This window comes from Oncorhynchus masou, chromosome 27 (assembly GCF_036934945.1).
Source record: "Oncorhynchus masou masou isolate Uvic2021 chromosome 27, UVic_Omas_1.1, whole genome shotgun sequence".
In the NCBI taxonomy this organism is placed as follows: Eukaryota; Metazoa; Chordata; class Actinopteri; order Salmoniformes; family Salmonidae; genus Oncorhynchus; species Oncorhynchus masou.
In genome coordinates this window covers 14,246,813-14,264,721 of record NC_088238.1, presented here as the reverse complement: position 1 = coordinate 14,264,721, position 17,909 = coordinate 14,246,813, and the positions used below count along the sequence as shown (strand labels likewise).

At 46.4% G+C, this 17,909-nt stretch overlaps 1 protein-coding gene across 6 annotated transcripts in view; it reads right to left on the bottom strand.

Moving 5' to 3' along the window:
* The window catches only part of nrf1 (nuclear respiratory factor 1), a 32,944-nt gene extending 15,237 nt beyond the window's left edge, over positions 1-17,707 (bottom strand). For 4 of the 6 annotated variants that reach the window (XM_064939256.1, XM_064939258.1, XM_064939259.1 and 1 more), the window contains exons 1-9: positions 17,599-17,707; positions 15,763-15,999; positions 14,982-15,096; positions 14,367-14,493; positions 12,223-12,363; positions 3,015-3,173; positions 2,075-2,278; positions 1,092-1,190; positions 572-652 (exon numbers count right to left, since the gene is read on the bottom strand). In XM_064939256.1, coding sequence (XP_064795328.1) covers positions 572-652; positions 1,092-1,190; positions 2,075-2,278; positions 3,015-3,173; positions 12,223-12,363; positions 14,367-14,493; positions 14,982-15,096; positions 15,763-15,973 — 1,137 coding nt within the window. In that variant the 5' untranslated portion in view covers positions 15,974-15,999; positions 17,599-17,707. The remainder of the gene's footprint in view (positions 1-571; positions 653-1,091; positions 1,191-2,074; positions 2,279-3,014; positions 3,174-12,222; positions 12,364-14,366; positions 14,494-14,981; positions 15,097-15,762; positions 16,000-17,598) is intronic. The other 2 variants (XM_064939260.1, XM_064939261.1) reach the window with 1 other exon arrangement.
* Positions 17,708-17,909: the final 202 nt, after the last annotated feature.

Below are 17,909 nucleotides of genomic sequence, written 5' to 3'. Positions count from 1 at the left end.
TAAAAGGCCCTCATCTTGATGAACAGTATTATTTGCATTTTAAGCCAATTTCCCGCAGTTCTACACATTTCTCCATGGAGCTGAGATCATTTTCAGGAGGTTTTAAAAGGTAATTTCCTGAAGTGCTCACATTTCTCCATGGAGCGGAGATCATTTTCAGGGGGTTTAAAATGTTAATTTTCTGTAGTTCTTCATATTTCTCCATGGAGCTGAGAGAAGATATTGCAGTTTTAAAGCAAATTTCCTGCAGTTCTGTCATGGTTAATGCTGTGTTTTTTTGCTCAAACATAATAACAAAATCAATACTTCTAAATTGATTGTTAGTTTTCAAAGATCAAATTCTAATATATATATATATATATATATTATCTTTCCTACATCCGTTATATCTGTCGTTTAAGTTTACACTGAAAAGTGTTTATCTATCCCGAAAATCTATAAAAAATAAAAACGTTTTTCTCCCTCACTGTATGGACTTAGGTGACCCGATAAAACGTTTAGGCGGCCCGCCCAAGGATTTCAATGGCAGAAAAATCCCTGTCAGCGCTTTAAATAGTAAGGGGAAAATCACCTCATCCATGACCAATGTGTAGAACCCACCTGGGTGTGGTCTGGACTGCCCCTTTGCGCCAGAAAGCTCACCACACATCAACTATTGCCGAGGAGAGGTGAGGAATGATATATGCCAATTAGGAATCAGGAGATGGTTAACATTAGCATCTCAAAAAGAGGAACCGCTGTCCGCACACTGCAGAAAAACGACCTTCAGGCTTTAAACGCCATCAAAATCATTTAGTATTTATTTATTCTAAAAGTGATAAGGTGTAAAGGGGCATATTGCCTAAAAGTGTGTAATGGAGCCAGTTAGAGAAGCCTTTCAGCTACACGCTATGTTCACTACTCTGGAGACTTAACAGTAACATCTAACACTCCTCACAGAATAGTAGTAACACACCTCACACACAGGAGGGACTGCCATTACAACCGCATACAGTCATCAGATAGGAGAATCAGGTGTTTCTACAAGTGTGTGTATTTTTAAGTGTTTGTGTGTGTTTGTGTTCTGAGAGACTGATGAGGTGTGTGTGTACCTCTCCGTCGTTCACAGTGTAGTTGACCTGGGCCACGGTCACTGTGCCTGGCAGCTCCGAGGCGTCGGCCAGAGTGGCCACTGTCTGCCCTGTGCCCACCTGAGGGGCAGAGAGGGAAAAGGAGAGGGAGAGAGAAGATGGGGGAGAGAGAGAGAGAGAGAGAGGAGTGGGGAAAGGGAGATTACAATGGGCAGCCTGGCTTGAGTACAAAACAGCCAAATCCTTCCCATGGATTATATCCCTCTAAATCATCATCCAGGGCATCTTTTAATCACTGCCTAGAGAGGGCGAGGCCCCGGCGGCCCGCCTACAGAGGGCGAGGCCCCGGCGGCCCGCCTACAGAGGGCGAGGCCCCGCGGCCCGCCTAGAGGGCGAGGCCCCGCGGCCCGCCTACAGAGGGCGAGGCCCCGGCGGCCCGCCTAGAGAGAAATACGGGGCCCCGCGGCCCGCCTAGAGAGGGGGAGGCCCCGCGGCCCGCCTAGAGAGGGCCCCCGGCCCCGCCTAGAGGGCGGGTGAGGCCCCGGCCCATCTTTTCCTACAGAGGGCCCACCTAGAGGGCGAGGGGGCCCACCTAGAGCCTGCACCATCTGGATCCTTAGTAGGGTTGCAAAATTCTGGAAACACACCCAAAGTTCCCAGGTCTTTCCAAAATCCCAGTTGGAGGACTCCCAGGTTGATAAGTCCCCCCCAGCTTATTCCCTTCTGATTCAGGGAATCCTCCAATCGGGATTTCTGAAAAATCTGGGAACTTTGCAAACGTTCCCGGAATGTTGGGACCCTAATCTTGACTCTGTGTTTAGGTGACCGCTGATCTGTGGAGTAGGGTTAAGTAGACCCTAGATGCTGATCTTGGGTCAGTTTAGCATTTCCCCACTAAAAAAATAAGCTGATCTTAGATCTGTTCCTAGGGGAAACTTTACCCCGGAGCTTGACCAAATATTGGTTAAGGTAGATCCTAGATCTGTACCTATGGGAACCCTGACCTGTATGAGGGAGACGGTGCCGTCGGGGTTGCTGATGGTCTGCACCACGGTCTGTGAGGGCACCAGGTGGGTGATGCTGTGGGTGGCTGTCGTCATGGCCGTGTGCTGTGGCACCTGGTCCTCAAAGGCGTACAGCAGGTCCTCGCGTCCATGCTGCTTGTAGCAGTTCTTCACGATGGTCCGCAGCGCCTGCGTCCACGACACCTAGCAAGGGGCGCCACAACAAAAGGAGATGTTATACAAGGGGACTGGTAGATTGGGTTTCAAGAGTACAGGAAACAAACCAGACAGAATTACGACACGTTTCACGTTTCATAGTTGGATTTTCCCTGGTAGAACTCTGTCCCACCAAGTTATTATAGTTGGATTGTCCCTGGTAGAACTCTGTCCCACCAAGTTATTATTCTCTAACCGTCTCCACTCAAAGACCCTTTAACCTCCACAACGTCCTACCTCTCTACCATATTGGACATTGTAATGATATCAGGGAGTCAACCCTCCTACCTCTCTACCATATTGGACATTGTAATGATACTAGGGAGTCAATCCTCCTACCTCTCTACCATATTGGACATTGTAATGATACTAGGGAGTCAATCCTCCTACCTCTCTACCATATTGGACATTGTAATGATATCAGGGAGTCAATCCTCCTACCTCTCTACCATATTGGACATTGTAATGATACCAGGGAGTCAATCAATCCTCCTACCTCTCTACCATATTCAACATTGTAATGATACCAGGGTAGTCAAATCCTCCTACCTCTCTACCATATTGGACATTGTAATGATACTCAGGGAGTCAATCCTCCTACCTCTCTACCATATTGGACATTGTAATGATACCAGGGAGTCAATCCTCCTACCTCTTTACCATATTCAACATTGTAATGATACCAGGGAGTCAATTCACAGGGAAAGTGTGTTTTCAACCTCACCCTCTGTTTCTGTTCCTCAGTGCGCACGTCGCTGCGCACGTTGGCCCAGGGGATGTCCTCTGGCCACCAGATGGGCTTGCAGCTCTCCTTGCCCCAGCCAGGCTTGCCCCTGCCCGTCGAATACTTCAACATCTCTGGGATGAACGCTCGCAGCTGGGCCTGACCAGAGGAAACAAGATACGGGGGTGAGTGGTACACACACACACGTGCCCTTGACTAGGGGGAGGAAAGAGGCACTGATTACCTACCTGCAGCTTGCGGAGATGGACTGGGCCCAGAAATAGGATTTCTAAAAAGGAGACCACACTGCACTGAGGTCTATCTACAGGCCAGTCTAAGACTGAGGCTCCAGTCTGCCTCCCTGACTGATGAACTAACACAATCTTGGCCTAATGGCTCTGAACTTGGGTGGCACTAGATGGAAGAAAACAGACTGAAACCTGGAGGGACCACCTAGACTGCGTTCTTTCGTTTTCCGCTGAAAAACATTTTACAACTTTTATCTGTTGCCTGCCCAAATGAACAAACCCCTGTTCTGGGCAGAAAACCTGAACCGCCTCAATAGTTGACACTGTAGTCTCCATCAGCTGTAGTATAACAAATGACAACATCCAGATAAACACACCCATTTTGCGCTGGCCAGATTAACCACAGTTCAATTACATGTTAACAGACTGCTGGAGACACCAGAGGAGATTCAGTGAGATTAGCATGTTAACAGACTGCTGGAGACACCAGAGGAGATTCAGTGAGATTAGCATGTTAACAGACTGCTGGAGACACCAGAGGAGATTCAGTGAGATTAGCATGTTAACAGACTGCTTCAGTGAGATTAGCATGTTAACAGACTGCTGGAGACACCAGAGGAGATTCAGTGAGATTAGCATGTTAACAGACTGCTGGAGACACCAGAGGAGATTCAGTGAGATTAGCATGTTAACAGACTGCTGGAGACACCAGAGGAGATTCAGTGGTAGTTTTAAACCAGTAGTAGGTGGATGGTGTTTCATTCATTCTCCCTACTGTTTAAGTGGTGTGCTGTACTCTGTACTGTTCTCTGAACAGTTAGGATTGACGACTAACCACAATGAAGCCTGATTGCTTGGACTCATCCAAACTATTGCATAAGAGGCCTCCTCATTTATTTATTCTGATTTTCCCCCTCTTCCTGGGAGACGAAGGGGGTGGAACACACACACCCCCGCGCGCCTTACCAGTCCCCTGTGCGTGTGTCTTCCCCAGCTGGGGTGGGTTTCGTCCCCATGTCCTCAGTGTCCCTGGTAATACTGGGGCCGGGGTAGGGATGGGGCCACTGCAGCATCTACCCACATTGACATCACTGAGTAAATATGGCTAAAAATAGAATCACCACACTATCCAGTTTGCTCGGTGTTCTGAGAGAGTAGACAAAATGGCGGTGCCTTGACTGGCTCTGGATAGTCTGAAACATGGAAGGGTAACCTCTGGTGATAACATATCATACTATAAATAGACCCACTCCAATTTGCTTACCGCCCAAATAGGTCCACAGACGATGCAATCTCAACCACACTGCACACTGCCCTAACCCATCTGGACAAGAGGAATACCTATGTGAGAATGCTGTTCATCGACTACAGCTCGGCATTCAACACCATAGTACCCTCCAAGCTCGTCATCAAGCTCGAGACCCTGGGTCTCGACCCCGCCCTGTGCAACTGGGTACTGGACTTCCTGACGGGACGCCCCCAGGTGGTGAGGGTAGGTAACAACATCTCCTCCCCGCTGATCCTCAACACTGGGGCCCCACAAGGGTGCGTTCTGAGCCCTCTCCCGTACTCCCTGTTCACCCACGACTGCGTGGCCACGCACGCCTCCAACTCAATCATCAAGTTTGCGGACGACACAACAGTGGTAGGCTTGATTACCAACAACGACGAGACGGCCTACAGGGAGGAGGTGAGGGCCCTCGGAGTGTGGTGTCAGGAAAATAACCTCACACTCAACGTCAACAAAACTAAGGAGATGATTGTGGACTTCAGGAAACAGCAGAGGGAACACCCCCTATCCACATCGATGGAACAGTAGTGGAGAGAGTAGCAAGTTTTAAGTTCCTCGGCATACACATCACAGACAAACTGAATTGGTCCACTCACACAGACAGCATCGTGAAGAAGGCGCAGCAGCGCCTCTTCAACCTCAGGAGGCTGAAGAAATTTGGCTTGTCACCAAAAGCACTCACAAACTTCTACAGATGCACAATCAGAGCATCCTGGCGGGCTGTATCACCGCCTGGTACGGCAACTGCTCCGCCCTCAACCGTAAGGCTCTCCAGAGGGTAGTGAGGTCTGCACAACGCATCACCGGGGGCAAACTACCTGCCCTCCAGGACACCTACACCACCTGATGTTACAGGAAGGCCATAAAGATCATCAAGGACATCAACCACCCGAGCCACTGCCTGTTCACCCCGCTATCATCCAGAAGGCGAGGTCAGTACAGGTGCATCAAAGCTGGGACCGAGAGACTGAAAAACAGCTTCTATCTCAAGGCCATCAGACTGTTAAACAGCCACCACTAACATTGAGTGGCTGCTGCCAACACACTGACACTGACTCAACTCCAGCCACTTTAATAATGGGAATTGATGGGAAATGTAAATATATCACTGGCCACTTTAAACAATGCTACCTTATATAATGTTACTTACCCTGCATTATTCATCTCATATGCATACGTATATACTGTACTCTATACCATCGACTGCATCCTTATGTAATACATGTATCACTAGCCACTTTAACTATGCCACTTTGTTTACATACTCATCTCATATGTATATACTGTACTCGATACCATCTACTGTATCTTGCCTATGCTGCTCGGTACCATCACTCATTCATATATCCTTATGTACATATTCTTTATCCCCTTACACTGTGTATAAGACAGTAGTTTAGGAATTGTTAGTTAGATTACTTGTTGGTTATTACTGCATTGTCGGAACTAGAAGCACAAGCATTTCGCTACACTCGCATTAACATCTGCTAACCATGTGTATGTGACAAATAAAATTTGATTTGATTTTGAGAAAGCCATTCTGACCCGTCTTCGTCTCCGTCCTGCTGTAGTTGCAGCCAGTGAATTAGCGTTTGGAGAAACACTCTCAAAAACAACAGAAACACATGTCAGAGTTTATAAAATGGAGACCGACAAAGGCTAGTTTACTAATGCAGCAGGTAGCAACAGCTATAGTAAGCTCCTCAGTGCCTCTGTTTCTCCACCTGTAGCTGGTGAGTGGAGGGGAGATTGGGGGACAGATGGCCTAATTACAGTGACTGTGTGTGGCGTTAACCCCCCTCCCTTTAGTATAATCCGGCAGGCTATCAGCCAATCAGCAGCCAGCCACTCCAAACCCAAAGAGCTGTAATTATGGGCTGGCTCACCCTGGCTGGTCTCTTGACTCACCTGCTGCTCCTAGGCTCTCCATACCACCAGCCACCAGGGCCCTCTCGTGAACTCCCCAAAACCAGCCAGATGAGCCTCTCCAGGGATAGTCAGGCTGACTCCCCTCCCCTGGTTGTCACTCAATCCCCATCCATCTTACCAGCTCTTATTTGAGCCTTTCTCCTGACACAACCATGTCCTCCACTCCACTACTATATTTAACCTTTACATGTATACAGGTTTATCCCTTTTGAAAGAAACACCTATTCAGCAGAGTAGAAGTCGACAGACTGCATCTCCACAAAACGCACACTCTCCCGTCACTCTGGCCCCAGCCAGGTGAGTGTCCTGGGATACGGCTTTGACCTGGCTCTCCAGGTGCTCCAGACCCCTCCCAATGCAAAACCTGGACACATACAAATCAGCTGGCTAGACAATCTGGACCCTCTCTCAAATTATCTGCCGCCATTGTTGTAACCCCTATTACCAGTCTGTTCAACCTCTCTTTCGTATCGTCCGAGATCCCTAAAGATTGGAAAGCTGCCGCCGTCATCCCCCTCTTCAAAGGGGGCGACACTCTAGACCCAAACTGCTACAGACCTATATCCATCCTGCCCTGCCTTTCTAAAGTCTTCGAAAGCCAAGTTAACAAACAGATCACTGACCATCTCGAATCCCAACGAACCTTCTCCGCTGTGCAATCTGGTTCCCAAGGTACTAAACGATATCATAACCGCCATCGATAAAAGAAAGTACTGTGCAGCCGTCTTCATCGACCTGGCCAAGGCCTTCGACTCTGTCAATCACAGCAATCTTATTGGTAGACTCAACAGCCTTGGTTTCTCAAATGACTGCCTCGCCTGGTTCACCAACTACTTCGCAGACAGAGTTCAGTGTGTCAAATCGGAGTGCCTGGAGTCCGGCCGACTCTTTTCTCTGTATATATCAACGATGTCGCTCTTGCTGCGGGTGATTCCCTGATCCACCTCTACGCAGACGACACCATTCTGTATACATCTGGCCCTTCTTTGGACACTGTGCTAACAAACCTCCAAACGAGCTTCAATGCCATACAACACTCTTTCCGTGGCCTCTAACTGCTCTTAAACATTAGTAAAACTAAATGCATGCTTTTCAACCGTTCGCTGCCCGCAACCCGCCCGACTAGCATCACTACTCTGGACGGTTCTGAATATGTGGAACTCTCCAAATACCTAGGTGTCTGGCTAGACTGTAAACTCTCCTTCCAGACTCATATTAAACATCGACAATACAAAATTAAATCTAGAATCGGCTTCCTATTTCGCAACAAAGCCTCCTTCACTCACGCCGCCAAACATAACCTCGTAAATCTGACTATCCTACCGATCCTCGGCTTCGGCGATGTCATTTACAAAATAGCCTCCAACACTCTACTCAGCAAACTGGATGCAGTCTATCACAGTGCCATCCGTTTTGTCACCAAAGCCCCAAATACCACCCACCACTGCGATCTGTATGCTCTAGTCGGCTGGCCCTCGCTACATATTCGTTGCCAGAAGCACTGGCTCCAGGTCATCTATAAGTCTTTGCTAGGTAAAGCTCCGCCTTAGCTCACTGGTCACCATAACACCCACCCGTAGCACGCACTCCAGCAGGTATATCTCACTGGTCATCCCCAAAGCCAACAGCTTTTTTCCATCTATGTAACATTTCAAAAATCAGAAACTTTGTCCAAAAATGATGCAGAAAAATGTACCCATGCTTTTGTTACTTCTAGGTTAGACTACTGCAATGCTCTACTTTCTGGCTACCCGGATAAAGCACTAAATAAACTTCAGTTAGTGCTAAATACGGTTGCTAGAATCCCGACTAGAACCAAACATTTTAATATTACTCCAGTGCTAGCTTCCCTACACCGGCTTCCTGTCAAGGCAAGGGCTGATTTCAAGGTTGTACTGCTAACCTACAAAGCATTAAATGGGCTTGCTCCTACCTATCTTTCCGATTTGGTCCTGCTGTACATACCTACACGTACGCTACAGTCACAAGACGCAGGCCTCCTAATTGTCTCTAGAATTTCTAAGCAAACAGCTGGAGGCAGGGCTTTCTCCTATAGAGCTCCATTTTTATGGAATGGTCTGCCTACCCATGGGAGAGACGCAAACTCGGTCTCAACTTTTAAGTCTTTACTGAAGACTCATCTCTTCAGTGGGTCATATGTAGTCTGGCCCAGGAGTGTGAAGGTGAACGGAAAGGCTCTGGAGCAACGAACCGCCCTTGCTGTCTCTGCCTGGCCGGTGCCCCTCTTTCCACTGGGATTCTCTGCCTCTAACCCTATTACAGGGGCTGACTCACTGGCTTACTGGTGCTCTTTCATGCCGTCCCTAGGAGGGGTGCGTCACTTGAGTGGGTTGAGTCACTGATGTGATCTTGGGTTGTGCCGTGGCGGAGATCTTTGTGGGCTTTCTCGGCCTTGTCTCAGGATGGTAAGTTGGTGGTTGAAGATATCCTTCTAGTGGTGTGGGGGCTGTGCTTTGGCAAAGTGGATGGGGTTATATCCTTCCTGTTTGGCCCTGTCCAGGGGTATCATCGGATGGGGGCACAGTGTCTCCTGACCCCTCCTGTCTAAGCCTCCAGTATTTATGCTGCAGTAGTTTGTGTGTCGGGGGGCTAGGGCCAGTTTGTTATATCTGGAGTACTTCTCCTGTCTTATTCGGTGTCCTGTGTGAATTCAAGTATGCTCTCTCCAATTCTCTCTTTCTTTCTCTCTCTCTGAGGACCTGAGCCCTAGGACCATGCCTCAGGACTACCTGGCATGATGACTCCTTGCTGTCCCCAGTCCACCTGGCTATGCTGCTGCTCCAGTTTCAACTGTTCTGCCTGCGGCTATGGAATCCTGACCTGTTCACCGGACGTGCTCCCCTTTCCCAGACCTATTATTTGACCATGCTGGTCATTTATGAACATCTTGGCCATGTTCTGTTATTATCTCCACCCGGCACAGCCAGAAGAGGACTGGCCACCCCTCATAGCCTGGTTCCTCTCTAGGTTTCTTCCTAGGTTTTGGCCTTTCTAGGGAGTTTTTCCTAGCCAACATGCCTCAACACCTGCATTGCTTGCTGTTTGGGGTTTTAGGCTGGGTTTCTGTGCAGCACTTTGAGATATCAGCTGATGTACGAAGGGCTATATAAATAGAGCTGCACCAGGCTGGGAAGACAATCTGCAATAGGTAAGCAGCTTGGTTTGAAGAAATTAACTGTGGGAGCAATTATTAGAAATGGAAGACATACAAGACCACTGATAATCTCCCTCAATCTGGGGCTCCACGCAAGATCTCACCCCGTGGGGTCAAAATGATCACAAGAACGGTGAGCAAAAATCCCAGAACCACACGGGGGGACCTAGTGAATGACCTGCAGAGAGCTGGGACCAAAGTAACAAAGCCTACCATCAGTAACACACTACGCCGCCAGGGACTCAAATCCTGCAGTGCCAGACGTGTCCCCCTGCTTAAGCCAGTACATGTCCAGGCCCGTCTGAAGTTTGCTAGAGAGCATTTGGATGATCCAGAAGAAGATTGGGAGAATGTCATATGGTCAGATGAAACCAAAATATAACTTTTTGGTAAAAACTCAACTTGTCGTGTTTGGAGGACAAAGAATGCTGAGTTGCATCCAAAGAACACCATACCTACTGTGAAGCATGGAGGTGGAAACATCATGCGTTGGGGCTGTTTTTCTGCAAAGGGACCAGGACGACTGATCCGTGTAAAGGAAAGAATGAATGGGGCCATGTATCGTGAGATTTTGAGTGAAAACCTCCTTCCATCAGCAAGGGCATTGAAGATGAAACGTGGCTGGGTCTTTCAGCATGACAATGATCCCAAACACACCGCCCGGGCAACGAAGGAGTGGCTTCGTAAGAAGCATTTCAAGGTCCTGGAGTGGCCTAGCCAGTCTCCAGATCTCAACCCAATAGAAAATCTTGAGGGAGTTGAAAGTCCGTGTTGCCCAGCAACAGCCCCAAAACGTCACTGCTCTAGAAGAGATCTGCATGGAGGAATGGGCCAAAATACCAGCAATAGTGTGTGAAAACCTTGTGAAAACTTACAGAAAAACATTTGACCCCTGTCATTGCCAACAAAGGGTATATAACAAAGTATTGAGATAAACTTTTGTTATTGACCAAATAATTTGCAAATAAATTAATTTAAAAATCCTACGATGTGATTTTCTGGATTTTTTTCCTTCTCATTTTGTCTGTCATAGCTGAAGTGTACCTGTGATGAAAATTACAGGCCTCTCATCTTTTTAAGTGTATACTGTATATACATTTGATTTGAACACCTCCTTTGGCTGACCATTCCTTCCATTTCTCTGCTGCCAATGACTGGAACGAATCGCAAAAATTGGAGACTGATACTTCCCTCACTAACTTTAAACATCAGCTAACCGATTGCTGCAGCTGTACATAGCCCATCTGTAATTAGCCCATCCAATCTACCTACCTCATCCCCATATTGTTTTTATTTACTTTTCTGCTCTTTTGCACACCAGTATTTCTATTTCTATCACTCCAGTTTTAATTTGCTAAATTGTAATTACTTCGCTACTATGGCCTATTTATTGCCTTACCTCCTCACGCCATTGGCACACACTGTATAGACTATTTTCCTCCATTTTTTCTCCATTGTGACTGTACGCTTGTTAATTCCATGTGTAACTCTGTGTTGTTGTATGCGTCGCACTGCTTTGCTTTATCTTGGCCAGGTCACAGTTGTAAATGAGAACTTGTTCTCAACTGGCCTACCTGGTTAAATAAAGGTTAAATAAAAAATAAAACCACCTTCCGTAACCCCATTGCCAACCAGCTTTGGCAGAGTGAAGTAAGGCAACAGATCCTCCTCCCCTCAACTCATAAAAAACCCCCACAAAAACAACAACCATCGAGATTCTTCCTGTTTCTATAACGCCTGCCCCAGAGGAGACAGGATTGGCCGCTCCTCTCCCTGTGGGCCCTGTGATTGGCTGTTTCTATCCCCGCGGGCTCAGTGATTGGCTGCCTCTGTCCCCTCGTCCTGGGGTAGTGTCTCTGAGGGCGATGTATGGTACCAAGTCTCTGATGATGACGATCCAATGACTGTGTCAGCAGTGAAGTAAACAAGCTCGCGCCACTTGGGATGATGACTACTCTGTGAGCCATCTCTGGGCTGTGTTCATTAGGGCACAGCGAAGCAAAACACTTGGAATGGAAAAACAAAAATGAGTGCCTCTTACTTTTTGGATACGTTCAGATAGCACCTCCCTGTTTCAGTCCGCTTCGTGCCTACAGAACAGAACTCTGAATGCTGTGTCCTGGTCCACACTACTTTCTCTCACATACTGGACTGGCACCACACCCTGATATCCTCCATTTGGCTATCTGCCTCTTAAAACGGGCATATCGGAAAGCCTTGTTTGGCTCATTGTGGATTCCAAATCTGTCTCATGACAACATTAGATTACAAACTAGAATCAAATAGGATCTATAGTTCTAACGAGCAACTCATGCTGGAGAAACTAGTGGCAACTATCATCTTGAGAACAGGTGAAAACCTTGACGAAATTGACCTAAAAGGGGCATTTGACCTTGAAGCATGTCATTTTCTAGCGTAGCCAACGCATGAAACCATAGTCTGAGCATTGAGGGATTTATAACCAACTGGCTCCATCTGCTGGCCAGACGAGGGTTCTCATCTCACCCATAAACATTAATAAATATATCTTTGTGTGTCAAGTGTATCATCCCTCTATGGGCTCACTTGTGTCATCTTGTCCACAGAGACGGGGATGCCGTCAATAGTGAGGGGGGGCAGCTCGGAGGTTAGATCCCCCCCGGGGGGTGCGTGCTCTGCCAGGGCGTTCTCCAGGTCCTCCAGGATCATGCCCTTGTACTTCCTCACCTGCAGGGAGAAGGAGTAGGAAAAACATGGGTTAGTGGACGACCCAGAGTAGGGGGCAAAGGTCAAGGGAAGGTTATCCCTAACCTTGTAAAAGCAGTCTGAGAACCAAACGTTGTAACATAGCGAAAATTGCAGGCTAGGGCTGGGCGATATGGCCAAAACCTCATATCCTGACATAGGTCAATTCATATCCCGATAACGATACATATCACGATATAGCACATTTTCTGTCAATTCAATGAATAAATTGTTTATATAAAATGACCACATGTAAAGGCCCATTTCTTATTACATTTTGAATTAAACTCAACAAATAAAGGTACTTACTCATATTTGATTATTTATTTAGAACCTTTGTGCAAATTTTCAACTAAGCATGTAACAAAATATTAAATATTAATGTTTAACATCAACAACAAAAAAGGTAAATAGAAAACACTTCAACTATAGTTGCAAACAAAATAAATAAAGGCCTAAAATATAGGCAGTCATTGAAAATAAGAATTTGTTCTTAACTGACTTGCAGGCTTTTTAAATAAAAGTTATAATAAAATAAAAACATATCAATTTGCATTCGGTACCTTGGGACAAAACTCACGAAACGCCTGTTCCTCGACCGTGTAAATTGGGGCCATGTCTTTGCAGATGTAAGTTGTAACGGCAGCTGTTACCTCCTTCCATCGTCGTGATTATTTGCCATATGCTGTGCCACGGGCAAAAGCCTGTTGCAACGTCTGAGTCAGGGGTTTGTTTTGAGCATCCGACTTTTTGGGGTCTCATCCGTAGACTCTCTCCATACTGTTCCACATGATTATTGTGTAGGTGGTAAGAGGTTAGGGGTGTTTGAGCCTGTTGTCTGGACCGCCTGTTGTTATTGTGTAGGTGGTAAGAGGTTAGGGGTGTTTGAGCTGGTCTGGACCGGCCTGTTTCACATGATTTTTGTGTAGGTGGTAAGAGGTTAGGGGTGTTTGAGCCTGTTGTCTGGACCGGCCTGTTTCACATGATTATTGTGTAGGTGGTAAGAGGTTAGGGGTGTTTGAGCCTGTTGTCTGGACCGGCCTGTTTCACATGATTATTGTGTAGGTGGTAAGAGGTTAGGGGTGTTTGAGCCTGTTGTCTGGACCGGCCTGTTTCACATGATTATTGTGTAGGTGGTAAGAGGTTAGGGGTGTTTGAGCCTGTTGTCTGGACCGTCTGGACCTGTTTCACATGATTATTGTGTAGGTGGTAAGAGGTTAGGGGTGTTTGAGCCTGTTGTCTGGACCGGCCTGTTTCACATGATTATTGTGTAGGTGGTAAGAGGTTAGGGGTGTTTGAGCCTGTTGTCTGGACCGGCCTGTTTCACATGATTATTGTGTAGGTGGTAAGAGGTTAGGGGTGTTTGTGCCCGTTGTCAGAACTCTGACCTGCAACACATCTTGTAGAGGACGGTTTTCTGGTCCATGTCAGACTTGTCATACCCAAACCACGTCCATCTGACAGAAGTCTTTTAGGTACGTGCTCCTTGTCTCTGTGCTCTGGGCCACGTTCACTCTCCTCCATGTTTGTTTGTGTTGCAAATTTCCTTCTGCAAAGCGTCATCCAATTGATGAAAAATATTGCCGTAAAGAGTGTGACTAGGCACAAATCTCACATCAGAAGAAAAACCCCTTAAATATTAACCTTAACCACTAGGAAGAAAAAATGTTTGGGGGTAAATATCTGTGGACACTGATATTTCCTTCTTTTCCTTGAGGTAAAGGAAAAGCCCTTGTCGAGTGAAGACGATGTTTCAGTCTACTGCTTTCACCAATCACAGATCAGCGTTTACTTCAACCGAAGAGCGGATGCACTGAGAAAAGTTGAACTGGGCCATTGATTTAACCCCAATGTAAGGCAGGAACAGTGAACACAAACTCCTTATATGAAACACTAACTCCTTTTCTTCTGTGTTACAGATTCAGCCAAACATTATGAGGTGTTAACACATCCTCTGTCTGTGTGGCAGACATGTTTTCACTCACCACATTCTCCAGCGGCGCAGCACCAAACACCTTGAACAAAGCGTTGGGCTTGGAGGGAGAGATGCACAGAACTATGGCCTGTTGGCCCACTCTGGTGGTGTACTCATCCAGGGTGGCTCGCAGTTTCCTACAGACACAAAAACACCACGAAAATCACTCAAACGTGCTCTTTCTAGTCACGGGGACTATAAAAACAAATAGCCGTGATAAATGACTGTCATTCCATACTTCGATTTTAAAAAGTACCCCCTTTCAGAAAAAACTAAATAATGACAACTAAATAAAGTGGGATACTAGTAGGATACTGTTCAGAATGACAAGAGAAAGAGAGGCAGGAAAACAGTGCCCTAGGTGAGTTCTGGGAGATTTTGGGGTCATAGACAGTTTTTATTTTACCTTTAACTAGGCAAGTCAGTTAAGAACAAATTCTTATTTTCAATGACGGCCTAGGAACAGTGGGTTAACTGCCTGTTCAGGGGCAGAACGACAGATTTGTACCTTGTCAGCTCGGGGATTTGAACTGGCAACTTGGTGTGGTGCTAGCCTCAGGTTAATTTCAGGTTACTAGTCCAACGCTCTAACCACTAGGCTACCCTGCCGTTCTGGGACACTCACCTCAGAAGGCGTGTCTGTTGTCTCTTGCGGATGGACGGGTTGGACTCGAAGATGTGGGGCCTCTTGCGTTTCTTGCCTGTTGCTACGGCAGCAGCTGCAGCCATGCCTACTGGGCCTGTGAATAGAAATAAAACAGTTGACATGGAGCAGTTAGCATTCGTGGTCTGACAGCACCATCTGCTGGTCAGTTATGTACATTACACCATGCATATGAAAAATTACCAATGGATAGGAAAGACAACTACTCTTTTAGGTGAGGGGATCAGTTCAAAGACTTGTCAAAGTCATGTCTGAAATAAGTAGTTGGGGAAAATATTCAGAAGAGTGTAGAACCCCCAAACTCAACCTTGGGACCTGGATTCCAGGTCCTCTGCATTGTTTTTCACTGTTCCCCTCTAATCAGGGACCGATTTAGACCTGGGATACCAGGTGTGTCCTCAATTAATGATCAGGAAGAAGAGAAAACCAGCAGGCTCCGGACCTCACCGGGTCAGAGTTGAGTACCCCTGGTGTAGATAGACATGTTATGTATAGAGCTGGTTATGATTGCCTACTCTACATGACAAGCAACCATGTCTTTCTGTTTACCACAGCATTCTGTAATTTTCATAAGGCGTGACCCTGATACAAGGGCCCCATGACCTAGCTTTGGCAGAACAGATCCTGAATACAGTAACCTCTTCAAGACAGAGAACAAAGTGCTCATTTCACTCTGCTACTATGAATAATAGACTGTCCTCCATCATGCCAAAGACCCCTCCTCTCATTGGCCAGGGCTCACCTGCAGCTGCCAGGTGCGCGGTCATCTCGTCATTGCCGGCCGAGTGAAGGATGTCTGAGTCATCATAGGCGTCGTCGTCAGGGGATGAGGGAGAGTCCTCGTCGGCGCTCAGCATGCTGTGATCTGTGTACGTGGCCACATGTACCTGCTGCACGGCGTGCTCCTCGATGGTGGTCATGTGTTCAGTCTGGTGAACGTTGTGGTCCTCCATGGCGTGGTGCTAGCCTCAAACACTAACTGAAGAGAATAGAAAATAACTTATTCCATTCATTTTTTTTGTGTCTCAGTATGTAACAACCTGACACCACACACACAACATGCTGGGAGAGCCATAGAGAAGCGCTCGTGCCTCCTGGAGCAGAGTTGGGGTTTATGTGCTTTACGGCAATAGTTAGCACATGTGATATTGATGCAAGCAACCCAGACACACACACGTTATTCAGGGGTGTGTATAGGCCTACACCCACTTCTACTGTGATACTATCCCAGAAGTATGTTAACAGGGCTCAATGAAATAAAGCTTGTTATGTCGAGGGGCTATATATGAAAATGTGTACTAGCTAAATTTGTGATACATGACATAACTGATAATAGTAATATTAGTAGTAATATTGTCAGTGTAGATACATTGATGCAGTGCGTCTGTAGTTATGTTCAATAAATGTAAATAGCATGTATAACGGCTGAGGTTGACTATATTCCAAATATGTTCATTCAAAAGGCATGTATTACTTTACAACTCAAAAGGCTAATCGAGTATTGCACTGGGTGACCAATTAATGATATTTCAGAATAGATTTGGGGGTGGGAGGAGACAGGAAATGCAAAGAATGAATGTTGAATGGCTTGCATGATGCATCTTTATAAACTGTTATATAGCCCTACTATGAATTATTTGAGGGGAGAGAGGCTGCACCTAGACAGTAAGACAGACAGGGACAGGAATGGGCTGGCTAGCCAACCAGTTAGTTTTGACAAATTATCAATTGAGATTGTCTAGCTAACAGTAACTCAAAATTAGGTTGCACTGATAAGCATTCTCGGTCTCTGCTATTAAATACTCGCGAAAGATGAGACAAATGCGAGCTATATTGATAACAGATCATAGCTACTAGCTAGCTAACGCTACCCAACCTGCCATTCAATGGCGGTGGATAGACCACAACAAGCTAGCTGATTAGTGGCTAAGTTAGCAAATGTGTTTCGCTAACACTGTTTAACAGCGTTTCTGATCAAATGTTATGGTTATTTTACTAGCCATATAGTTAGCTATGTTATTGTTAGTTAGCTCCGATGGTGCTTCTAGATATGACAAGAACCTAAATAAACTATCATTAATGTTAGCTAGCAAGTCAACCATAAAAACGCAGTTGGCTAGCAAATGTCCAAGACACATTTCGCTAGAGAATTAGCTGACCAAACAGCTGTATTTAGCGACATACTGGACAATTGTGTAAAAACTAGAACAATTATTGGAATCAGAATCCGAAATATTGCATGCTAACCAAGCATCGCATGCGATTACTTGTGCTGTGCACTGTTAAGCTAAAATAACGCGACTACTGTAGCACCGAACCCGCCATCTCGAGCTACAACTGTAACAATACATAACAGGCCTAGCGGCCTACATCAACACCAACGCTATTGCTGCATTATCTCGACTTATTCTCGGTGTGCGCAAAGTGTACTATCGTCAAAAATGCCAAATATTCTTTTTTTTCGTTTTCTCATCGGTATCTAAAACAATGTGCATCTTTTCGCCCCTATGCTGCCGGGTTTGTTGGTGCGGCTGCGCCGGGGCTGAAATAGCTGGAGATTGCGCGGTAGGGCACTAACCTCAGAGCGGCTGCGCTACTTCGGGCCTGCGCCGTACGATGGGCCTGGGAATCCGAGCTCTAATGGAGGACAAAGAACAGCCAGCCCGAAAACACACCGAAGCTGAAGCTCGGCGGTCCCGCTGATCTACCAGAACACCGGGCTAACCACGCCCCTTTCCAGTTAAAGATCACCGGCAAAAGTAGACTTTTCTTATTTGATAAAAAGTTAAACATATAGCAAATATTGTTCAGTATTCATTCGATATAATCCATATAGCTATGTTTATTTTGTCCGCAAAAAAATATACAGTATCGCCAACCCCCCCCTGA